The sequence below is a fragment of the Sceloporus occidentalis genome, unplaced genomic scaffold, assembly GCF_023333645.1.
Source record: "Sceloporus occidentalis isolate IW3139 unplaced genomic scaffold, rSceOcc1.0.p SCAF_4, whole genome shotgun sequence".
Taxonomy (NCBI): domain Eukaryota; kingdom Metazoa; phylum Chordata; class Lepidosauria; order Squamata; family Phrynosomatidae; genus Sceloporus; species Sceloporus occidentalis.
This window is the reverse complement of record NW_028316984.1, coordinates 38,094,046-38,119,642: the sequence shown is the minus strand read 5'-3', so window position 1 is coordinate 38,119,642 and position 25,597 is coordinate 38,094,046. Positions and strand designations below refer to the sequence as shown.

General features: G+C 41.9%; 1 protein-coding gene across 2 annotated transcripts; it reads left to right on the top strand.

Annotated features, from left to right (window-relative positions):
- The first annotated feature begins 224 nt into the window (after window positions 1-224).
- CYBRD1 (cytochrome b reductase 1) lies at window positions 225-23,907 on the top strand. 2 transcript variants are annotated; one of them, XM_089519764.1, is made up of 4 exons: window positions 225-499; window positions 14,723-14,931; window positions 20,496-20,650; window positions 20,731-23,907. In XM_089519764.1, exons 1-4 carry the CDS (start codon window positions 313-315, stop codon window positions 21,032-21,034), a joined length of 855 nt encoding a protein of 284 aa, XP_089375890.1. In that variant the 5' UTR covers window positions 225-312; the 3' UTR covers window positions 21,035-23,907. The 2 variants fall into 2 exon arrangements, with proteins under 2 accessions (XP_089375890.1, XP_089375891.1); XM_089519765.1 differs by having other exon boundaries at window positions 238-325.
- Window positions 23,908-25,597: the final 1,690 nt, after the last annotated feature.

Here is a 25,597-nt window from a genome sequence, read left to right as displayed (position 1 = left end):
CCTGGAAAAGGAGGACTGTCTGGTCAGTCTGGCTGGGCTTCCCTTCAGGGAAGGGACCCTAAGTTCCAAGAGAGGAAGCCTTTCCAAGGAGGAATAGCTAGCCTTGGAGGCCTTGGGGGCTGGCTGATCGATCCTCCTCCTCCTCCTCCTCCTCCTCCTGGGACTGGGAGGTCCTGCTGGTCCCCTTCTTCTTGGGGGAGGGAACCAGGGGAGGATCCCTGGCCGCCCCACCGTCCGACTTTGTTGTTTTGGTTCTGGGCACAGCAGCAGCAGCAGCAGCATTAGCACCAGAGGCAGCATCCGTATTTGGCGATGGAGGGCTACGGTGTGTTCCTGGGGCTGCTGGGCTCCGCGGTGGCGCTGGGCTTCCTCTCGGTGGTCTTCGCCCTGGTCTGGGTGCTCCACTACCGAGAGGGGCTGGGCTGGGACGGGGCGGCCGCCGAGTTCAACTGGCACCCGGTCCTCATCCTCACCGGGTTCGTCTTCGTCCAGGGCATCGGTAAGGACAGCCCTTGCTGCTTCGACAGCGTCCTCCTCCTTTCCCAGGACGCGTCCTACATTCCAGCCCTCTGCCCTCCCTCTCGAGCCAGGACCAAGGAGCATGCATGGCCACACTCCACGAAGGAAGGGTAAATGCCCTGCTTCTCAGCCAGGCTCCAAAGGGAGGACATTCCACGAAAAGGAGGACATGCCCAAAGAAAAGGGCTAAAGACACTCAATGGAGACATCAGACTTCCATTCAGTGTTTTTGGCTCTCTTATTTCAACAGAAGTGTAAATGCCACGCTTCCTCGCCAGGCTCAGAGCGGAGGACATTGCAGAGAAAGGGAGGACACGACTAAAGAAAGGGGCTAAAAACAACCAATACAAGTATGATACTCCTACTGAGTATTTTAACTCTTTCTTTAGTCCTGTCCTCCTTTTTCTGAAACGTCCTCCCCTTTGAGCCTGGCTAAGAAGCAGGGCATTTACACTTCTAGTTGGAGTGCCTTTAGCTTTGTCTTTGGTCATGTCCTCCTTTTTGTGTGACAAGTCCTCCCCTTTGAACATGGCATGCACACTTCCATGAGCTTTCCCTACATTCCTCTGCCCTTTGGAGCAGCCCAGGAAGCGTGGCATTCACACGTCCAAGAAGAGCGCTTTGACTTGAGCTTTGTTCATCTTGAATGCCCTCCCTCCCTCCCTTTTCAGCATCATACAGTTCTCTTTATAGGAGTGTTGGAGCCTTCATTTGGCCATGCTCTCCCTTTTTCTGGAATGTCCTCCTTTTTGGGGGTGACCAGGGGCGTCCTCCTTTCCCAGGACACGTCCTACATTTCTGCCCCAAACGCCCCTCCCTTTTGAGGAGGAAACATGAATTTGCTTTTCTCTGTGAATGTTTTCCAACTTTGGCCCTGCTGTCCGTTTTTCTGGAATGGCCCCCATTTTGTGGTGCCTCCTCCCCGTCCTTTGTGGGGAGGATTATTTGGTCCCAGGGCGACCCTTGCCCCCTTTTGGGGCTCCCACAGCCGAAGTGGGGCAGAGGAGGGAAGGAGGAGGGAGATAAACACAACAACGCAACTGAGGAGAAATGGCCGGGTCTCCTTCGTTCTTGGCGCCCTTTTTCCCTTGGCGGGAAAACTAGGCTCCTTGAGGGCTTCTTTGGCCCCTCTGCCCGCTTAGCCTAAGCTCCAGGCTTAATCATGGAGCCTCTCTGAGGCTAAGGGCCAAAACAACACTGCAGAAATAATAATCCCTCTTGAGACCACTTTAACTGCCCTGGCTCAACGCTGGGGAATGCTGGGAACTGTAGTTTTGTGAGACATTGAGCCTTCTCTCTCAGAGAGAGCTCTGGTGCCACAATAAACTACACTTTCCAGAATCTCCCCAGCACTGAGCCAAGGCAATTAAAGTGGTCTCAAGATGGATTATTTCTCCAGTCTGTTTTGCCCTGACTGAGAGGAAAAAATGTGAAGCCAAAGGCTTTCATGGCCGGCCTCCATAGTTTTTTGTGGGTTTTTCAGGCTATGTGGCCCATGTTCTAGAAGAGTTTATTCCTAATGTTGTGCCAGCAGCTGTGACTGGCATCTTCAGAGAATGCATCCTCAGGAATAAACTCTTCTAGAACATGGCCACATAGACAGAAAAACCCACAGAAAACTATAAGAGAAAAAAGTTGGCAGCATGAGCTTCCCCAGGACTTTATCACAATGGGGCTAATTTTGGCATTAAAGAGAGGTTAAAGCACATTTAAAGCATCCCGCAAATAAAGCAAAAACGGTGAGTAATTGCGTGAATGATCATCACACACTATTCCGCAGATAAAGTGATACCGGAGTTGCATTGTCACTGATATCCCCCAAAGTAAAAAAAGATGCACATTAATGCTTCTTTGTGAACATTTTAATGGTGGGTCTTGTGTGACGTGTGAAATCGTTACACATAATTATGCAACTTTTCTGGGATATTCACAGGGTAAACTCCTGATCTCCTTCATGTGATAAACTCTGAGACTAAGGACCAAAACAACACTGCGGAAATAATCCAGTTTGAGACCACTTTAACTGTCCTGGCGCAGTGCTAGGGAATGCTAGGAACTGTAGTTTTGTGAGACATTGAGCCTGCTCTGTTGGAGAGCCCTGGTACTACCACAAACTACACTTCCCCAATTTCCCAAGCACTGAGCCAGGACAATTAAAGTGACCTCAAACTGGATTATTTCTGCAGTCTGTTTTGGCCCTAACCGAGAGAAAGAAGTTGGCAGCATGAGCTTTCCTAGACCTAAATCTACTTCTTCTTTTGTCCAAATGCATCTGAGGAAGTAGGCTGAAGTCTAGAAAAACTCATGCTGCCAACTTCTTTCTCTCAGTGAGTCTCAGAGGATACACTACAGCAGATCAAGACAGAAACTTCCCTGGAAGCCAAGATGACCAAACTGAGGATGTTGGACTTTGGGCACATCATGAGAAGGAAGGACTCATTGCAAAAGACAATGATGCTGGGAAAGGTGGAGGGAAGCAGGAAGAGAGGAAGGCCTCATGCCAGATGAATGGACTCTATTAAGGAGGTCATGGGTTTTATGGGATTGCAGGAACTAAGCAGAGCATTTGTCTCATCCATAAAGTCGCCATGAGTTGAAGGCAGTTAGCAACAACAACAATAGAGGGTACAAGATCTCTCTACATACTGACTCTACAGACTAACACAGCTATAGACCCAAATGCATCTGAGGAAGAGGCACAAGTCTAGGAAAGCTCACGCTGCCAACTTCTTTCTTTCAGTGAGTCTCAAAGGGGCTACAAGATCTCTCTACATACTTTGTAATACAGTTAGCCTTCCATATCCACAGATTCCATATCCACAGATTTAAGCATCCATGGCTTGAAAATATTCAAAACATATCCATTCCAGAAAGCAAACCTTGTTTTTTTCCCCATTTTATATAAGGGACATTGTGTTACTACCCATTGTATTTAGCAAGATGAGCATCCATGAATTCTGGTATCCATGAGGGATCCTGTAACCCACCCAGCAGATACCTAGGGCCCACTGCATTGTTACTAATGTCAACATAAATCACAGTGTCTATAATAAGACATACCAATGATAGAAATATTATGAGACATGTAGTACAGATACAAAGTTTCATAGCAAACCTATATAAAAGACAACATAGAAATTGTGTAAGTACCCACCTCTTAATTCATATACTACATGCAATATGCAATACTTTTCTCACATCAACATGTAATAGAATATGCTCCTCACAAGTAATTCTGTACCTAGTAATTAACCACAAGACAAGTTATTCACAATAGTATTTTTACAAATAATATCAATAAAGAGCAAAATAAGGGGCCACACATCTATACTGTTTATAGATGATAACTTATCAAAATGAGTAAGGAGAAGTACAGCCCCCATGTGATAAATCTGTGTTGGCCATACAGTAAAGTACAGTAACATCCAAAATCTACGAACGGTGATATCTGTACTGGGCTAACCAAAAAATGCTCAAAATACATGATGCAAAGAGATCTTTTAACACCTTTGAGACTAACTTCATCTCTTTCAAAGTACAATAACATCCCAAATCCATAAAACAGCAATACCATTCGTTATTAGGCCAACCAAAAATGAGTGATATACATGATGCAAAAGAGATCTTGTAGTACCTTTTGAGATTAACCGAAATTTCCTCTTTCAAAGTACAGTAACATTCAAAACCCACAAAACAGCAATACATTAGTTGGTCCCACCAAAATGCATAAAATATATGTTGCAAGCTTTGGAAGTCCCACTGGCTTCATCATCAGGCAAACGAGTTAAAAATCATACAGGAGAAAAATATTGATGATGTCAATCACAGGCCTTCAGTTTGTCAAAATGTTGTTGTTGTATGGAGGGATATCTATGCAGGCAGGCTGCTCCTGCTGGCCATGTGGTACTGGCAGATAAAGTATTTTTTAATGATATTTTTATTCTTAGAACTTCTAACAGAACTTAATGGCAATACTTAGTGTTTGGTCAATGATTTCAAACTGTTGTTTCCCGTAATATATTTTGATTAAATTCCATGGCGATAAAGTATTTTAAAATCTAGAAAGCTTAAATTCCATTAACACTTTTGTCTAAAGAAGAAGCGAGTGGAGCTTCAAAAGCTTGCAACATATATTTTATGCATTTTATGCCCTTTGGTTGTCCTGATAAAAGTATCACTGTTTTGTGGATTTTGGATGTTATTGTACTTTGCTATATGGCCAACATGGTTATGGATATGTTTCCTCTCTTTCTAATTGGCTGGTTCAGCTGGTCAACCAATTACAAATCCATATAACAGTTACCTTGTCTAGCTCACATTTTACTAGTTTGTTTGGAAGGTGTTCAGCCCTGTGTTATAATATGTGAATCAAAGAAGGCAGAATTCACATTTTTCATAATGACTCTGCATTTTCAGTGGCAGAGTCATCACATCTGGATTCAGCCTGTTTCTGTTGTGCAATGAAGCATTTTCTGTGGTTTCTGTTTTTACTAGTGTCAGGCACATGAACATTTGATTTGAACACTTAGAGCTTTTGAGCTCTTGATTCCTTTGCAGTTGGGGATTGATTTGATTACCAGTACTTTAGATTAGTTAAATTATTGTCGTATTGGAAGCAGGAGGGAGGGGAAGAATTCCTAAAGACGTAACAAGAATGGTAAGAGATATATCACTCATCTTTTTTGTGTTTAAGCATAAAAAGTTATTTATTATTAATTATTATTATTCTCCCACTTCCTCCCCCCCAAATTCAGACTCAAAGAGGCTCACAATGTAAAAGAGCAGCACAATTAAAAACATACAAATAGTGCACCATAAAATGTATTTAAACTGTTTACAATCTTGAAGCAATCGCACTCCAGTTTAAAAAAATGCAAGCTATTGAAAACAGTTCTTTAAAAACTTTCTTTTAGAAAGTCTGCCTGAATAAAAATATCTTAGCTTGCCAACAGGAAGACAACAAGGAGGGGGGCCATTCTGGCCTCTCCGGGAAGGAGTTTCAGAGTCTAGGGGCAGCGACTCATAAGGCCTTCTCTCACATGTCCACCAAACGTCCTTGTGTTGTGATGGGACTGATAGAAGAGCCGCTCCTGATGATCTCAGAGCCTGGGCCAGCTCAAACAGGAAGCTACATCTGTCAAACAGCCTACCCTGACCCATACAGTCTTTATATACCAGCACTTAACAGGATCAGCTGAAAATAATCACATTGGTATCTCATTTAGCAATTAACTCTGTTGTCTAAATGTTTGCAAAAAGTGATTTGTAAAACTTGGAGCATCCCCCCCACAGACACACACACTTTTCTTATTTACAAAGAAAACCCCTCCACACATTTTTTTCTTATTTACAAATAGAGTTGGGTGCACCTTCTTTTTTATAATTAAAATAGTTTTACATTTATAGTATTTGGTTGAGACAGAGCCAGCGTGGTGTCATGCTTGGAGTGTTGGACTAGGATTCTGGAAGACTAGGGTTCAAATCCCAGCTCTGCAAAATCAGAAACAACCTGAAGGCACACAACAGTAGCATTATTCTGTTTAAAAGTTTCTATAGAGGTTGTGATGGGAGTGGCATGTAAGACAAGGATAAAGGGTGGTATTAAGCAATGCTTGCTATGATTAAGATGTTTTTTTACTTCCTCAGCTATTTTATTTTGATCTCACTATTACCAAGCAATTAGTTTTCCCCATGGTTCTGCAATTCTTATTTTATCACTGCATTGGGTATACCAATTCAACTTTGTTAATAAATAAATAAAATAAAAGTTTTATTTTTATACCGCCCTTCTTGCAATCAGGGCGGTGAACAGCATCATTCAAAACACAATACATAATGCATACATGAAATAAACAACAAATTACAGTTAAAATCACAATTAAAAACCGGTTCTGGCCAGCATACCACTGCTGTCGGGGGGGGGGGGGGGGAAGACTAACTGGAGCCTGTGTCTGGGAATGCTAGCTTGAACAAGAAGGTTTTTAATCCCTTCTTGAACTGGGTTAGGGAGGTGGCCGAGCGGAGCTCTCCGGGCAGCGAATTCCAGAGGGTTGGGGCCGAGATGGTAAAGGTCCTCCTAGATGTGGAGGCCAATCTTGCCCCAGGGACTCTCAATAGCTGCTGTCCAGATGTTCTGAGTGTGCGGGGCGGATTGTATGGGGAGAGGTGGTCCTCTAGGTATCCTGGGCCCAAGCCATTTAGGGCTTTATAGGTTATAACCAACACCTTGTATTGCGCCCGGAAGCGAATAGGCAGCCAGTGCAGATCTTTAAGCACTGGTGTTATATGGCTGACCCTGGATATGCCAGTGACCAGTCTGGCTGCCATATTCTGTACCAGTTGTAACTTCCGGGTTTGGTACAAGGGTTGCCCCATGTAGAGCGCGTTGCAGAAATCCAATCGAGAGGTTACCAGAGCATGTACTACCGTTTCAAGGTCCTTCTGGCCCAGGTAGGGACGCAGCTGGCGAATCAGCCGAAGCTGATAACAGATGCTCCTGACTGTCGCATCCACCTGAGATGTAAGGTGGAGCGACGAGTCAAGGAGCACCCCCAGACTGCGTACAGAGTCCTTCACGGGAAGCGTGATCCCGTTCAGGACAGGTGGAACCACCGCCATCCCCGGGCCAGGAGAACCTATCACGAGCACCTCCGTTTTCTCTGGATTCAGCTTGAGTCGGTTTTCCCTCATCCAGCCCATTACTGACTCCAGACAGGCCACGAGAGGAGAGACGCCATCCTCAGTCACTGCATCAGTCGGAGACATAGAGAAGACTATTTGGGTGTCATCAGCATACTGATAACCCCGCGTCCCATGTCTCCGGATGATCTCTCCCAGCGGTTTCATTTAAATGTTGAAAAGCATGGGAGACAGAATGGCTCCTTGAGGGACCCCAGATACAAGGGCCCTCTTATCGGAGCACACGTCTCCCAGCTGCACCATCTGGAACCTCCCAGAGAGGTAGGATCGGAACCACTGGAGCGCAGTGCCCACGATTCCCACCTCTGCCAGGCGCTCCAGAAGGATACCATGGTCTATGGTATCGAAAGCCGCTGAGATGTCCAAGAGCACCAACAGGGACACGCTACCCCTGTCGATGCCCAGACGGAGATCATCGACCAAGGCGACCATGGCCGTCTCAACCCCATAGCCCGCCCGAAAGCCGGTTTGAAATGGGTCCAGATAATCCATTTCATCCAAGATCGATTGAAGCTGGATTGCAACCGCCCTCTCGATCACCTTCCCCAAAAATGGCAGTAGCGAAACTGGCCGATAATTATTATGCATCAGGGGGTCGAGGGAGGGCTTTTTTAACAGCGGTTTTACAATGGCCAATTTTAAGCTGGATGGAAATTGCCCCTCCCTCAAAGATGTATTAATAATCCGGTGTAACAGCGAGGTTACCACCGGTCCCCCCTGAGCCGCTAGCCATGAGGGACAGGGATCGAGAGAGCAGGTTGTCTTCCGAACGCTTCTAAAGATCTTGTCCACATCATCGGTACTAACCAACTCAAACTGATCCAGTTTAATGGAATCCACGGAGGCTTTGGATACCTCTACCCTAGGTTCTGCCCTAATGCCGGTGTTAAGACCTTCGCTTATCCGAGAGGTTTTATCCGCAAAGAAGTTGTTAAACTGGTCACAGCAGGCCTTAGAAGGTTCAAGGATCTGGTTCGGGGCAGGAGGGAGCTGAGTTAGCTCCCTGACTACCCTGAACAACTCTGCTGGACGCGACTCCGCGGACGCGACATGAGCACCATAGAACGAGTTCTTAGCTGCTCGTATCGCCTCTCCGTAGTCCTCCAAAAGGCGGTCTAGGAGAGCCTTGTCGGCTAAGCGTAGGTGTTTCCGCCAGCGATGCTCTAGCCATCGCAGAACCCGCTTCCTCGCCCGGAGATCTTCCGTATACCAGGGCTTACGTTTGGAAGCAGGCCTGAGAGGGCGCTTGGGATCTTGTTTATAGCCCTAGAGAGACTGGTATCCCAGATACCAGTCAGGGCATCAACAGAGTCGCCGTCACCTCCAACCATGTGCCCCTCTAAGGCTTCTTGGAACCTTCTGGGTTCCATCAGCCTTCGAGGGTGGACCATCCTAATAGGTCCACCACCCCCGGGGGGGATCTGGGTAGGAGCCTTGATTTTTGCCTCCACGAGGAAATGATCCATCCATGACAGGGGGGAAATATTAGTTATTTCCGCCCACGGATTTTCCGCATCCGTACAAAAGACCAAATCCAGTGTATTACCCGCAAAATGCGTTGGACCCGTGATCAACTGGGACAGGCCCATGGCCGCCGTGGTATCCATGAAATCCCAAGCCGCACCGGATGGAACATAGTTGGCCGCGAAGGGGATGTTGAAATCACCCAGGACAAGTAGCCTGGGTGATTCCAGCAACAGCTCCGAGACCAACTGTGTCAGCTCATTAAGGGAGTCTGTTAGCGCACGGGGTGGCCGATACACCAACAAAATCCCTAGACTGTCCCTAGCCTTCAGGGTCAAGTAAATACACTCGATAAGAGAAGTTTGACGGATGTGGTTCCTGGTGAGAGACAAGGTGTTCTTATGTACCAAGGCCACACACACCCCGCCCACCTACCCTGGACTGGTCCTTCACCGAAAACCCAGCAGGGAGGGCCTGCGCCCACACAGCATCGCCCTCAGGCCTGAGCCAGGCTTCAGTAATGCAAGCCAGGTCACACTTACTATCCTCCAGCAGATCGTGGATGATGTGGGTCTTGTTGTTAATTGACCTGGCATTGCACAGGAGCAGAGACAGGGTTTGTAGCACGGTTGGAGTGACCCTCAGGTCCTTTTGGTTAGGAGGGGGACAGGAAGGAGAGATAGATATGACGCATCGATCTCGCCTTCCTCTGTAACGCAAGTCCACTCTCCTACTGCCATACCTCCCCCTGCCCCACACCACCTCAATGGGAGCACCGCTCATGCAGGCATTACCCTCTCCCTCCCCAGCCGAAGCATTCCCCGCATCCATATCCTCCCCCTCCCCCCCCCCCGTTGTGTGCCTTCAAGTTGTTTCCAATTTATGGCAAACCTATCACATCAAGATTTGTTCAAGAGGGCTTGTTATTGCTTTCCTTTGAGTCTGAGAGTGTATGACTTGCCCAAGGACACCCAATGAGTTACCATGGCTGAGCAGAGATTTGAGCTCTCATTTTCACAGTTCTAGCTGAATACGTAAGCCACAACACCACTCAGACTCTGTCCAAAGAAACTATTTAGCTATTTTTTGGAAGTTTTATAAACATACTACTGTAAGTACATGGTTGCATAAAGCTTTTGCCATATAACAAAGCTGTCATTTAGATAAGAAGAGATAATTACTTTGAGAAGTGATCCAAGACATAAAGCTCATGCTGCCTTCTAGATGTTGTTGGACTATAACTCCCGGCAGCCCTAGCCATCATAGAGAATGGTGAGGAATCCTGGAAATCTGACTCAACATCAGGAGAGGACTGTATGATTCCCACTCCCAGCATAATGGTAAACCTTGAAGTGCAGGGGCTTATCATGACAGTCCCCATAGCCATGCCCCTGAGGAGAGCCCACAAATGCAGGCCAGTTTGTTGCTGAATATATTAGGATCAGCTGACAGTCACAGAATAGCATGCTGGCAGTCTAATGAATAGTGCATTGACCCTTGACTAAACTTTGAGAAAACAGGAAAGCCTGAAGGAGCTGGCAGATGATATCATTTCTACCAATGAAAAAGTCCCTGTGCTTCAGCTCTGGGAGTCCTGCTTCTTTAACTACAACACTGGGGTGTGACTGAAATGGAGTAAGTACTGATCATAAAAGAAACTCGACACTATTTACACAAGACGACAATAATAAAATTGCCTAGGAAGAAAACAAAGAGAGGATTGAGTTTTCTTAGAGAAGCAGAAGATGATGTGAAAAAGGAAACAGCTGAACCATGAGTTATTTCTTAGCAGTCAGCCAAGTTCCTGCTATGAGCTAAACTACCCTTCCATTTTTCATTATGTATTCACCTCTATTTATATATTGACCCATATTAAATATAGTAGATGGCACACAATAATAACAGTAAATAGATTCATATAATATATGTCTTTATGTGTACATGAAAGCAATTCACATGTCATCAAACAACAGTGTTGTTTGTGCTTTCATACTTGCCAGGGACAAAAGAATGTGAACTGTAACGGAAATATTTTTAATTAATGTTTGGCATTGTGATTAGATAATGCTAAAAGGTTTTTAATAATAAGACATTTGATGGAATGGGGAGAGTATCATCATCATCATTTATTTATATAGCACCATTGGTGTACATGGTACTTTACAAAAAATAAAACTGCAATCAACAAAAAACAGCCAGCCTAGCCAAAGATGTACAGTTTAACATACATGGGAAGGAAGGTGGAATACAAATATAAAACAAATGTAACACTGTTGTAAAACAAATTATCCAGATAGAAATACAGAAAGCAATGCAATGTAGTATATAACAAACTGGCAGGGCTGGCTGTTTTTTATTGGTTGTAGATATACTTTGTAAAGGGCCATGTGCACTGATGGTGCTATATAAATAAATGAAGATATGTATGAGGGAGAGAAAGCTAGCATGCTGTAGCAGTTTGAGTGTTGGACTACGACTGTGGAAATCATAGTTCAGTTGCCCACTCAAGATGGAAATCCACTGGGTGACCTTGGGTGAGTCACATAATCTCAGACCCAGAAAACCCTGTGATAGGTTTGCCTTAGGGGTCAGCATAAGTTGCAAACAATTTGAAAGCACACAACAAACGTGTATGTGTGTGTGTAAAATCAAAATATACAAAAGTATAAAACAATATTAAACTCAAATTTCAAAAGCCTCGGAAAACAAGGTCTTTAAGTGAGATTCAGAAACAGTGAGGGACAGCAGTAGGGGAAGAAGCAGTCCACAAATGTTCAGCCAGGCAATTCTTGGAGTTTGATGCATCAAGTGGGGGGGGGGGGGGGGGGAAGGCTGTTGAGCCATAGAAGAGGAAACCCTTGGCTGAAGCCTAGAGTTCCTAGAACACAGATTCAAGCAGGCTGGTTAAAAGAAATGAGGACTGAAAGACAGAAGAGCTAGGTCATGCAGGGCCTTAAAAATTAAAGCAAATACCTTGCCCTGAATCCTAAAAGGAATAGGCAACCAACAAAGAAATATCCAAGGTGCAGTAACATGATCAAATGAATGGCCAAAAAGATAGTCTTAACATTAAAATGTTGAATAGAAACCATATGGCCGAAATAAAAATAAACGGAAGAGCAGTCAAAAGAAGATTACCACAATCAAGGTGAGAAATGGCCAAGACATGAACTAAAGTCTTTACAGAGAAAGCCGAAAGAAAAGGGCTGATTTTGGCAACAAAAAAAAAAACACCAAATGTGACATGGTTTTGCTACAGTTCAGACAAGAATTAAAAATTAAATCAAGTCCACATACTTTCTTTACAGGATAAATGGGAACATTATTAACAGTGATGGAGAAATGTATTTTGCAAAGAGATTTGAGCACAGCTTTTTCTCCCTCTTTACAGGACATGTGTTCTTTATTTTAACAGCTCTAAGACACATAGAATATTGTGCTGTAAAGTTAGACACGTGTGCACATTTGCTAAGGAGTCCATCCCACTAGATTTAATCCCAAAGAATTTACTTGAATGCAAACATAGGCCTGACTGCATGAAAGTGCTAGTTTGTTCTCTTATTCCACTGTGATTAAAAGTGTCTTGTCAACCTGTTACAGCACTCAAAACAAAGCTACCATCTTGGGTTGAATGTGCTTTTCTTCCATGGTGGCAGAGCAATAGGAGAGTGGGAGCTGTGAAACTGTAAAAATATGTATGTATGGTTAACTTGAAAAGAAGTCTTAAAATGTCAATATTGTGCTTCCTATAGCATAAAGAAATATACGTTGGTTCACGTTCCAGGACATTCCATTAGAGAACAGAGTTTTCTTTATGACTTATAGGGTAGACGTGTAGTCCTTGGCATGCACTGTACATAATTTAGAGAATTTTATAAGGATTTAGAGCCTTACAGGTAAGACTGTTCATTTCTATTTGTCAAAACACCTACTTCACTCCCTCCTTCCCCACCACCACTAGGTATGTACAGTATCTTTCTTAATACTAAAAGCTACCTATATTTGTGAGCAACTTGAACATTTCTGTTCACCTCTAGAATTTCCTTCCTGGCCCATTTGGGAAACGTACTAAGAGAAAAGAAAATAGTCTGGGTTTGGGCTTCCTGAGACATTTAATCTCCAAGAAATATTCTCAATTGTCAGTACTTCTGAAGAACTACAAAGAGCAAAACCATAGGAAAACTTTCTTGGTTTTTAGATTTCACTGTCTTTGTTTCATGTACTAATCTTGTACTGATTAGTATGATTCCCAGCTTCTAGCACCAAATTACTCATCACAGAATCTACAGATTGCTAAACAACTGATTAGCCTGAAATGACCATGGCCTGTGGCCTGCTCAATACTAATAAGAAGTTGAGAGAATCTACATACCGCCCTGAAATTGTAGGCTGGAGGCACCCAGTTTTCCTCCAGGGGGATACCGCAGCAGCCAAACCACGCAGCGTCTCTCCGGACCAAAAAGAACCCAGAAAAAACGGGTTCTTGGCGCGTGCGGATGCCGTCATCAGTGCACCATTGGCGCACTGTCACACGTCCATGACGGAAGCGTGGCACCTGGAGGTGCAGGCGCAGTGCCGCACTTGTATCATGCATGCACATCCCGTATGGCCAGCACCGCATAAAGATGGCGTTATCCATACATGCTAGGGTTCCAGAGTGTGCGGATGCTGCACGCTCCGGAACCCTAGAATTGGCCCCAGGCTGCCACAAACCTGCAGTCTGTACTGAGCCTATATCATTATAATAATTGAATCCAACTTTAACTGTAATTGCTGTATGCTGTGGAATCCTGGAATTTGTAGTTTGGTGAAGTAATTAGAATTCTCTGCCTTGAAAGAGGGTCGATATTAAAGAGAGTGCATTGTCTTTCTGGTAAATCTGTTTGTTTCTTCCCACAGTGAGGTAACCTGAGAGATAGGTGCCTCACCAGTCCGGATTCCAAATTATGTCTGTCTTTACCTTTTAATGACTAATCATAAAATAAAGCATACTAAATAAAACAATATTTGGGTGACAAAGGCACATGCTATGACAGATGTCTTTCACCACCAGAAGGAGCATCTCTTTTGAATACATGCTAAGCATATCTAGTTTGACCTTATGGCTTCTACAACAGTTATTTTGTAGGGATGGACGTAAGTTTTCCAGGTTTCCAAATGTGCCAAGAGGCTCCAGTTTTAGATGCTTGGATGTCAAAATAGGTTCTCCTATATGCCAGCATATAGTTTGCTTTGAGCTCTATTCCCCCCCCTTTTTTTTTTTTGCATCTGCATTGTTTTTAAATAAATATATATATTTAATAGTTGGAAGCGAGCATATTATAGTAATCAGTTAATTTGCTTTTTTGACCAGCAGATGTATAAACAATATAATGGAAAAACCTGATTTGGAGCATTTAAATTACTGCTTCTTAACAGTTTTAATTTAAGTTTACACATCATGGAGGTCTCTAAATAAATGTAGGAATCACAGGCTGCATCTGCACTACAGAATAATCCAGGTTGATAACATATTAACTGCCATGGCTCCATGCTGTGGAATCCTAGGAGTCATAATTTGTTGTGGCACCACAGCTCTCTGAGAGAGAAGCTTAAATGTCCTACAAAACTACAGTTCCCAGAAGGTATTCTCCAAAAATTAATGTTTCTGAGCTCTGGATACAGGTACTAAAAGGAATCAGTGCCCTTTCCTGAAAATCAATTGAAAGGGAATTTTAAAAAGAGAAGGGGGATCATGGATGGAATGGACCAAAGGAAATGGAAAGTCTTAACTTGGTGGCATGTTCTATTGCTGCATGATACCCTTCTTTTGTAACAGGTGTCCGAGAGAAATGTCATATTATGTACTTTTTTCCTGTAAAAATCAGATACCCCTTCTTCAGTAGGGCTGGGCTCTTCAGTTGCCTGTGACCACTTGCCAGCTTTGCCTAGCTCAATTCTCAAAAGCTGATAAATATAATTTGAGTAAGGGAAAAGGCATTTTAAACAAAGTGGATTGTTTTCTAAACTCATGCATTCTTCTGTTTTTACCCGTCTCTAGCAATTATTGTGTACAGGTTACCATGGACCTGGAAATGCAGCAAATTCCTGATGAAATTAATCCATGCTGGGTTAAATACGATTGCTCTGATTCTTGCAATTATTTCTCTGGTGGCTGTTTTTGATTTCCATAATGCTAAGAAGATTCCTAATATGTACAGTCTGCACAGCTGGATTGGATTGACTGCTGTCATTCTTTATGCTCTACAGGTCAGACACCATATGTAAACTCAGAGGTGGAATAAGATGTCTTGTTTTATCTTTATTAACAATATGTTTTCACAGCTGAGTGGCCTCTGTGTGTGTGTTGCTTTAATTGAGGATTTCTGTTTACCACTGCTCAAACACAAAATTTTGTACTCCAGTAAGCCAAATACAGTATTCTCTGTAAACAGAATAAATTATGTAAATATGTAAGTTATCTTTAGGCAGATTGGCTTTCTGTTATGCAGTCATTAATTCAAGAACCTGACAAAACAAACATGCTTGCTCTTCCTGGTAATCAGGAAGTTATGGGGGTAGTTTGCTAACATCTTGAAGGTGACACCACAGGATCCCCAAAGGTTGGAAAATATGGATAAATGTGAAACTCTGTTGTCAGCAATCTTAAAGAATCATGGCTGAGAGGTAGTTGATGGGAAGAAATCAAAATGAGGCCCAGTGTACAAGCTTACTAATGGGGGAGTAAAATGCTGTTAAGTACTGGGTGGATTTCAAATATTATGCTGCACATCAGGATAGGCTGCCTGATACTTTGCAAATGTTTTGGACTACTGTTTCCATAAGCATAACTTACAGCAGTCACAGATCAGCTGGGTTATTGCATTCCCAGTTTATCCTCTCCTAAGAATTCCCAGATTCCCTTTTCTTTTTCACCCCTAAACAGCCAGCTGCAAAGACTTCAAAGCTGTCTTTTTAGCCAACATTTAAAGCTTTGTACTCAATTGCATGCTTTCCCTCCCCCCCCCCCCAGGAGAGCAGGGGACAGAGTATTGCCCTTCCCATTAAGGCAAGTACAAGAAGGTTGCAGCAGCCATTTTATGTTTTATTGGAGGGATGCTTAAAATGTAGCAGCAAAGGAGACATCAGGGGGTCCATCCATGTGACTCCAGTTGCTTCTTTTGGTATGAAAAAATAATATACACAGAATCCTAATAAAAAGTTTTCCTAAAACCCTATGAAGTAGGCTAGGCTCAGAAGCTACAGTTGGATCAAGGTGTTAAGTTATGGGGAAGCTGGAATTTGACCTGATCTATAATGTGCATTGGGCACAGAATGAGTGTAAACATAAAACTTATGCTGTAATGATGGATCTGAGAGAAAGCTCTAATTTTGAGTCTGGTCTGATAAAGACATTTTGATTTTACAACAACATATTATATAGACTTATATCTTCAAGGTACCAGATCCCATCTGATTTTCAAAGCGAAGCACAGCCAGCCTTGGTTAGTACTTGGATAGGAGACTGCCAATGAATACCAAGTGCTGTAGGCTATATTTCAGAGAAAGGAACTGACAAAACCACCTTGCCTAAGAAAACCTTATGAAATTCATGAGGTTGCAGTAAGTTGACAGGGGACTTGAAGGTACATACACATTTAGGGGCCAAAAAAGCTGCCCTTTATTGTGGTCATATGGGGTTCCTCAGATTCTGTATTTAAATTCATTCAGTGTATGAGCAAGAAGAGCAAGCAGCAGCTGCACACAGCAGACCAGTCCCCCCAGCGTTTGGTACATGGTGAAGCTTGAGTCTCTCTTATCCTGAATTCCAAAATCTGAAATATTCCAAAATCATCCACATGGATGGCTGAGATAGTGACACCTTTGCTTTTTGATGGTTCAGTGTACAGAACCTTGGTTTCATGCACAAAAGTATTAAAAAATGTTGTGTATAAAATCACCTTCAGGCTATGGAGTTTATCACACAGGGCAGTTACCACTGCCCAAACATTTCTGAAGTGTTGCCCAAATGTTTCAGAAGCGCTGGAGGTGGGATCATCCGTCGCACTTCTGAAATGTCATAAAGGCGTCCCGCTTTCCTTCCATCACAGAAGCATTTGCAGGGAAGCCTCAGAAAAGCCATTTTTATTAACGGAAGATCAGACATAAAACCAAATCAATAAATACAGTACTCTCTGTTTCATTCTCTGGGTGCATGTGTGTGTATCATGATATTATATAATATTAGGATTGTCAGGTTTTCAAAATAGCAGTAAGAGATTAATGAAATTCATGACACACTACAGTACAGGGTCAACAATTAGGAAGTGGCTAAAGAAATGTAATTTTATCAAAAAATAAAATAATGTATTAATGCCAAATAAAAGTGCTGTATATTATATCTCCCCACACTCAGTGAACTTTGCTTGCACTTACAATAGATGATCCACCTCTAAGTAAATATAGAGCTGGCCTAATAAACTTGATTGTTGAAAACAATCAGTTTAAACTACATAAGTAATTTCTTCACATAAGCAAAGTTGCCATTATTTTCTTCCCTTAAGTTTATTCCAGTTTTGTGCTGTTGTTTAAAAGGCAGAGGTCTCCTTCTCATCGCCTTCACTGATAACATCAGGAGTATTTCATATAAATGGAGAATGACAATATATCTGAAATGGTAGAAAAGGAAAGGGAGAATGTGCAATTTAAAAGCTCTCAAGTCACTTGGGGCACAGAATTTTTTCAGGCGCATTCTGAAGGTAAAGTGGGAAGAAACGGAGACAGGTATGGAGAGTATCACTTCAGCCCTGAGAAGACTAACACAAAAAACAACTACCCTATATATTCATCTATAAGTCTTAAAAATTTGTGCCCCAAAATTGACCCCAAAATCCCAGGTCGACTTCTTTACGGGTCAGTATGGTAATGTGATAGCAGCTCTTTCAGATTTCCCCATGCAGTTTCTTTCTGTCCTGAGCCAAGCAGATATAGTCCTTGATAATTGATTAATTGCTGTTTGTTTAACAGTCCCTCTCCTGCCTAGTGATTAACTGTCTCAGCAGTGAAGGCTGAAAGACTGAAGCCTCCTATTGAATGCTGCTCATATACACATACTGAAGGAGCCTCCAAGTTTTAACACTCGACCTATCTATGGGTCATGTCAAAATCCATAATTTTGGCCCCAGAACTTGTCCTCAACTTATACATGAAGTCGACTTCTAGTCGAGTATATGCAGTAATTGCCCATTCATTGGTAGTGTGGTGATGAACATCTGTTCGCTTGTAGCCAAAATTCAAGAATAGGCCTCGAATGTAGGCAGGGACGGAGAAAATTATATCCATTCTTTAGTCCATATCAGCTTTTTCAGCAATGTTAACTTACTGGCTTTGCTCTTCATAAAAAGATGACAGCTAAAACCATGATTCCCAACCTTTTGTTATCTTAAGTCTCACCAATCAGTCTGTCAAGGAATATGACAGAAACTTTCCTTAAGGATGAGATTTTCATATGTGAACAGGCATTATTTTATTACATTTATCATTTATAGTAAATTTTAAGGACTAAAAATATAGCAATAGTATTGTTGGGAGTAAAGAGACAACAATAGCAATTCCATAAATAATGGCAAACCATAAAGCTATTGGGGATATATTTTATTGTTACGGCTGTTAAAAAACAGAAGAATGATATGTTAAAATGCGGAAGTATTATTGAGAATACTTATTATTACTGTAACTAAAACACCTGTGTCTTACCTAAACTAATTTTGTGTCCCATAGTGGTACCTATATCACTGGTTGAGAACTACTGTCCTAGGGTGCATCTACAGTACACAAATAATGCAGTTTAACACCACTTTAACTGCCATGGCTCCATCTTATAGAATCCTGGAATTTGGAGTTTTGTGAAGCACCAACAGTCTGGCAGAGAAGGTGAAAGACCTTCTAAAACTACAGATCCGAGGATTCCATAGGATGGTGCTATGGTGCTTAAAATGCTGTCAAACTGCATTATTTCTATAGTGCAGATGTACCCCAAGTTATTTATCCACCCAGTGAATGCTGCACAGGCTGCAGACCATTTATTCCCCCCCCCCCCCAAATTTTGCATGCCAGAGAGTGTTTATATGGTGAAACCCACTGTGAGGATGAGCATTTATTCTTCATTCCCGTTCAGAGCAGGTAAGTGGGCTCCATGGAAGAGTGCCCAGTTTTCTAGTGTTGCAGCTGGCTCTTTGGTTTGAAGACTCACACAAGGAATGTGTCAGCTAGGATTTTAGCTGATAGGAGCTTTATTTATTTGGGCTGAGATGCCATTTTAAGATGACTAAGTTCAGCAGTAACGTCTAGTGACAACTGCACTCTCCATTTCATACTGGATAAAGAGCATGTTATGATAGTAATAGAAGAAACCATTGTTTTGTTACTTAAGCTAGACAAGCCTTGCTCTGCTCTTTCACATTTTTGGGTTGTTTTTTTAAGGATCTTGGAATGAAAGCCAGTTTTCCTCTGTTGTGTAAGATGATTAGCATTTATGTGGCTGCTGCACTGGGTCTTTAAAGTAAACATTTTTATTTTCATATTTTCTTAAGACAATGCTGCTGTCCTATAGAGGAAGATTAATACTATTTTAATCTTAATTTTTTTACATACACAGTATGTTTTTGATACATTTGTTTTTACTTATACAGTATTTCTTTTAATCATGGAACCTGCTTCAAGTCCCAGTTTTGGAGGAAAGCCAAGGGGAGCAGGAGAGGGAGAGAGAGAGAGAGAGAATATGAATGTTAAGAAATCTGATCTTGCATTTTATTATTTCAAAGTTTTAACAATTCCAATCATTAATTCTGACTGTCTTTCAAAACAAATTTCACTCTTTAAGAGTTTTTCAACATCTTTCTCATATAAATATTGCTGAGAAACATTGTTATTGCCTTTGTATCTTAATGTAATGAATAAGAAAACCTATCTGTATAGCTATGTTTAAGAAGCTGGACAGAAGCATAGATATATTTTCTGTTCAGCTCCTGTTCAGAAACATAAGTAGGAACAACAGACATGTGAAGGGAATTTTCTGGTGTGTTAAAGTTGAATACAAATTCATTTACAGATTTTACATTGTCAGAAGTGGGCTCTGGAATGACTGGGAGTAGCTAGCTAATTGCTGGAAATAATTTGCCCTTCTTTAGATATGCTTCTGTACTATTAATCTTGTTTATCTGTTAATAAGTTGAGAATCGGTCACAGTCGCACCTATTGTGATTTGATATTTTACCCTTCTGACTGGTTCTTGTTTGCCTTTGTCATAGTCACAGAGCACACCAGTCTCCAGCATTTCTTGGGCTTCCAGCCTCACTTTCATAATAATATCATTTTATCCCCTTCTGGCTGTACTTGTATAATTATAGTATGAGTCAATCTGAGTTAACCATTCATTTATTTGATTGAGGTGACTCAAACCCATTTAAGTTTATGTCACAGTATTAATTTTTAAAATATTTATTGAATAAATAATTAACAGCATTAATTTTTAAAAGAGAGCTAGTATGGTGTAGTAGTTTGAGCATTGGACTATGACTCAGGAGAACAGGGTTCAGATCCTTGCTCAGCCATGGAAACCCACTTGTGCAAATCACACTCTCTCAATTTCAGAGAAAGGCAAAGACAGAACAAATCATGCCAAGAAAACCCCACTACATGTTTGCCTTATGGATGCCATAAATCAAAAATGACTTGAAGGCATGTAACAACAAATTAATTTTTAAAGTGTCTTGGGGTTCTTTGTGTTTAAAAAACATTTGAAAACGAAATAACAAAATATTATCTGTGTTTAGCTTGTTCTAGGTTTTGCAGTCTTCCTGCTTCCCTTTGCTCCTCCTTCTCTTCGGGCAACCATTATGCCAATACATGTTTATTCGGGTCTTCTCATTTTTGGAACAGTGATTGCCACAGCACTCATGGGAATTACAGAAAAACTTATTTTTGTTTTGTAAGTATTTTTAGTGTGTACGTGTGTGTGTTAAATAACATTGCTAATTCTGATCTTACAGTAATTTTCTTTCCCACCAGGAAACCACCTGGATACAGCATTTCCCCAGAAGAAGCACTGTTTGTCAACACACTTGGGCTTCTCATTTTGGTTTTTGGTGCAGTTGTTTTGTGGATGGCAACAAGGCCACACTGGAAGCGCCCACCAGAGCAGAACTCAAAACTCCTACAGCGAAATGGGGGAACACTTGATGGTAATGAAGAGGGATCAGCGATGGCAGACTACAGCAATGCAGATAAGTTGGATGTGGAATGCAGTGGTGAGGCTGCAGCTAGAAAGCGAAATGCTAAACTTGATGAAGCTGGACAAAGATCAACCATGTAAAGACAGTGGCTGTCATAGCAGGACATCTTGCAGCATGGCAAGGACTATCTTCTTTTTGCTTGCATTATGCTGTTTGGCATTTCCAAATAATTGATAATACTTGGTTAATTTTTTTAGTTTTGGAAGAATCCATGTTTATTGCTTGACTGTTCTTATATTTTTGGATCAACTGAGACAAGGACTGAAATGCAACATGTTAGTTTGCCATTCGTTGATGGGCAGTTGTATTTGCTTCTGACAAAACGCCTGGAAATTTGCCAGTGACATTTTAAAGTGATTGGTGGCTTTGTAAAATTTCTCTAGAAATAGTATCAGTAATGAACAGTAAAGAGAAAATGCAGATACTGGAAGAAAGCTAATTTGAGATGGGGTGCAGAGAAGTACACAACGTTTGCTTAAAACTCTCCAAAGCATTTTTAGCAGTTTTCTAAGAGTATTTCTCAAATTTATTCATGTAGAAGGAGTGTGTAGGGTATGGGCCATGGGCCACTTGCAGCCCTTCCCAGTGCTCCTTGCCCCACCCCCAAGAAACAAGATTTGGGGTCAAAATGTTTCATTGAATAATGGCCAGTAGCACCCCCAAAGCCTCTGGCAATTTTGCTACATCTAGAGACCTTACTGAACCATCTTTTTCTAAAAGACACAAATGATACTTTTTCCAAACAGGAAGTAGTTGCCTGTCCCTGGGGTTTAGAATGTGCTATTGGCCATTTTTAGCCCCCAAAATTTGACACCCCCATTGGGGTAGACAGGTGGTGAAATGGGAGTATGTGACCCTCCAGCATCTCATAACAGTGTTGTCCCCAGATCAAACAAGTGCTATCACAGTTGTCTTCCTAAAAAACTGCTGCACAAGTAGAGATTGGCACTTCTAACTGTAAACATAACACACCTAGCAAGCCGTAGGTGTCCTGTTATGCTTTGTTTAGGAATTCTTTAAGCTAAAACAACTACAGCATCATAATGCGATTAACAAATCTGGCTTTATAATTAAGCTAGAAAGTAGGGCCCTATAGAGACCGGCTGGCCTGTGTGTGGAGTCAGGGCATGCTGGATGCCCTGACTCTGCCCCCAGAGCATCATGATGCCATGCAGTGTTCCAGTGGCATCATGGCTTGACTCCGATGCTGCATCCAGATGATGAAGCACCGAAGGGGCATCATACAGCTGCATTGCCACAGCTATGGCGCCCTTTGGAGGGCACAAAAAGGCCCGTGGCATGAGGCTGCCACAGCCCTGATCCGGCCAGGAAAGGGGCAGCTGCAGGCTGTCCCTTTGGGACGGTCTGTATAGCCCCTTACTTGTTAAAGGAGTTCTTTTTGGCAGCAATAGCAATTCAAAAAATGTCAGAATTTGGGTAGGTTGGCTTATGATCTCAGAGAAGCTTCAGTTTTAACAGTATTGTTGAAATTACTATAAAAATTACAGCTTTCCAGAAGGACTGTCTGTTTTCAGTTCTATGTGCAATTTGGCATGAGGCATAAAACAGGAAATGTAGGGAGGTTTATCAAATGTTGTACATGTATATTTTAGAAATTTTCAGGGTCTCCAACTCACAGGGAAATGTGATTTGTAGAAAAGATCATAATTGGAACTGCAAATTGGGGGCCAAACCTGCTGTTTCATGTGTCTCTTTTTAAAGATCCACTAGTATTATTTCACCCACTTCGGCAAAATTCCAAAAGTGAACACACTGGTTTGAACTTGTTGGTATTCTTTTCATTTTTAATCTTTTATATTCATTTCAGAACACCTTTACTCTAGTGAATGCTGATGGGAATTAACAGTATAAAGCATTTTAACAACCCTAGGCTTCAGTTCAAATCCATGTCTCTATAGTCCAGTTTCACCATTCTAACTAGTACACCAGGTCTCTTCCAGAAAAAGCCAAGCAAAGATTTTGCATGGATTCAGGTGGTCAAACACTAAACTGTATGCATTAATACCATTCTCCTGAGCAGGCCCTCTGTGGGGAGGAGGAAGCAAATAACTCCTGTGAACCTTCTGTGCTAGAAATCTTGTTTGCACACCTGAGCAGCTAATTTGCTGGCAGAAATAAAGCTTCCCCCAATATGAGGAAAACATTGAAGGTAAACTAGAATGGGTGATGATCTGTCTTTCCAGACTACATTATTAGCTTTACCACAACAGCTCCATCCTGCAAAATTGTGAACTATGCAGTAGAGCTTTCTAGCAGAGAATTGTAAGAACCTAACCAACCTGTAAATCCCAGAATTCCACAGGATGGAATTGTAGCACAGGAATTGTGCAGTATGGACTTGAACTCCCAGAAGTCTCAACCAGCAAAGCCAGTGGAAAGCAACTAGGAGAGTTCTCTACCCTTTTCCTGGCATATCCTCCATGGCTAATTTCCATTATACCAACTTCTGAGAAGTGATACTCCCTGTCATTTGATCAGTATTGATGTCTGGTGGGGGAATCTAAGGCCATCTTATGACTGCCAGGAAATTGCCAAATATATTGGCAGTCTCCAGTTTTGGCAAGTATTCGAGTGCTGAAAATATGCTAGCCCTCCTTCTGAAAACTTAAAATGGCTGCATTTTCCTTTTTTTAATTTGTTTCAGTGGTTGCATGAAATTGGTGGCTGACTGTACAACAGCTATATATAGACTTCTCATTAAAGTTGACACATATCATATTGTAAATAAGAATGAATTGTATATGTAATAATTATAACCTGACTCTTTGTAGAGGGAATCTTACCAGATACTATCAGGTACTTTAATTGCCAAAGATATTCTATGTATTTGAAATTTGAATATTTGCCATTTGTTGCGCTTATTTTGCAGAGCAAAAGGAGGTAAAAGTTTTGTAACTATTTTTTATAATGCAATAAAGGCTACTTAAGTCTAGATTGAATGCTATATAGAACTCTGCTACACTGAACATGAAGCCACATGCCAATTTGGCATATAAAAAGCAAGTCACATAGTAACATTATAATGGTTACGGAGTAGTTCACCTTTCAGAAAACTCTTCTTGGGACATTTCTTGAAGACCTTTTGTGACAGGTTTGCATGTGAACCACATTCTCTTGCCAGTGAAATATGGCACCAGGCATGTCATTCTAATGCCAAGCCAAATACAGAAATTGATTTCTATAAGGGGGGTCTATTTTCCTCTCAGCACAGAATACTTGCTGATGGTGAACTGATTGCTTCTTCTCAGCTGAAATGCCATATACAAGGGGGTGCTGAAAAGTTTTTGGCCTGACCAAGAAGGAAATGACCTACAGCAATGAATCTTACATAATACTCCACTCATCCGCCCTGAGGTTCTAAGCACTTGGCATATCATTTCTGAAGTTTCTTTAACCTTTCCAATCATCATCATCATCTGATGTATGCTCACTGAAATACTGCTCTGAATAATTCAAAAATTTCATTCCTTTCAAACTTTTTTTAAAGTTTGGAAACAGGAAATAGTCAGATAGGCCTGTTACAGACTGCCAAAATAAAGCTGCTTCAGGTCTCTTTGGAGGTATGCTATTTAAATGATGCATGCATCCTAAGAATCCGGAAGCTGCACCAAAGCCACACTCCAGTAGGGTGGATGGTCTATGTACTCAAACCCCAAATCTTCAAAATGTTCATTGTCTTACCAGCCCTGTTATCAGCTGCATCATGCTGCAAAAAGAGAACAGCATTCTGCAGTTTCCCTTACCCCTTTTTCTTCAATCACCCTTTAATTGGCACAGCAAGATAGAGTAGTATTCTGTATTAACTGTTTGGCTTGCTTTCCTTATCCTAAAAAACTGGCCATGACCATTCCTGCTGAACTTTGAGTCTTGAATTTCTTCTGCCATAGAGAACCGGGTGCTGCCACTACAATGACTGTTGTTCGGTCTCCAGATTATAGTGATGAATCATTTAAAAACAAAAACAAACCCCAAAACATTCAAAATGCTGCAAAATCAACTTATAGGTATCCACTCAATTTCATTTCTGGTCAGCTTCAAACATCTCAGTTTCCACCTGGCTGACATCTTTTGCATAGCCAGCTGCTCATGAATTATAAACCTAAAATGTTCATCTCTCTAGTGTCTCAGCAATTGTTTTAACAGATTTGCCAGTCTCCCAAAATATGGTTATGAACACGCTTAATAATTTACGGAGTTAATACTTGACGACCTCCCAGACCTTCCTGCATCTTCAGTCTTAAAATCTCCATGCTGAAAATCGGCATACTGCTTCTTCACAGTTGAGTATGACGGACTTCATGATGGCTCGGAGTTCAGCACTTGAAAATTCCACACTTTTCACTGACATAGTTCTGTCAGTGATCTGAAAAAATCCGGACATTAGAGCTATAATCCTGCAAATTGGCAATTTACAATACAAAAGAACACTCAAGCTTCAGTGACAAGATTTTGGGAAGTGGGTCAGGCTGAGAACTTTTCAGCAGCACCCCTTATGTTGCCTGGTTGGAAGGGCAAGTGTGAGATAACACATGCCAAATAGGCCTGCTAATGCATATGTGTGGCCTATATGAAAATATTTACCTTCGGGAGAGATGCAATTATCAGGGACATCTTTCTAACCC

What these genes read in the sequence shown, in the direction of transcription:
- CYBRD1 (XM_089519764.1), top strand. Translation starts at nt 313, where the DNA reads ATGGAGGGCTACGGTGTGTTCCTGGGGCTGCTGGGCTCCGCGGTGGCG. An exon ending in CGTCTTCGTCCAGGGCATCG is followed by an intron (nt 500 to 14,722) that starts GTAAGGACAGCC and finishes ACCCGTCTCTAG; the next exon opens with CAATTATTGTGTACAGGTTA. An exon ending in TCATTCTTTATGCTCTACAG is followed by an intron (nt 14,932 to 20,495) that starts GTCAGACACCAT and finishes ATCTGTGTTTAG; the next exon opens with CTTGTTCTAGGTTTTGCAGT.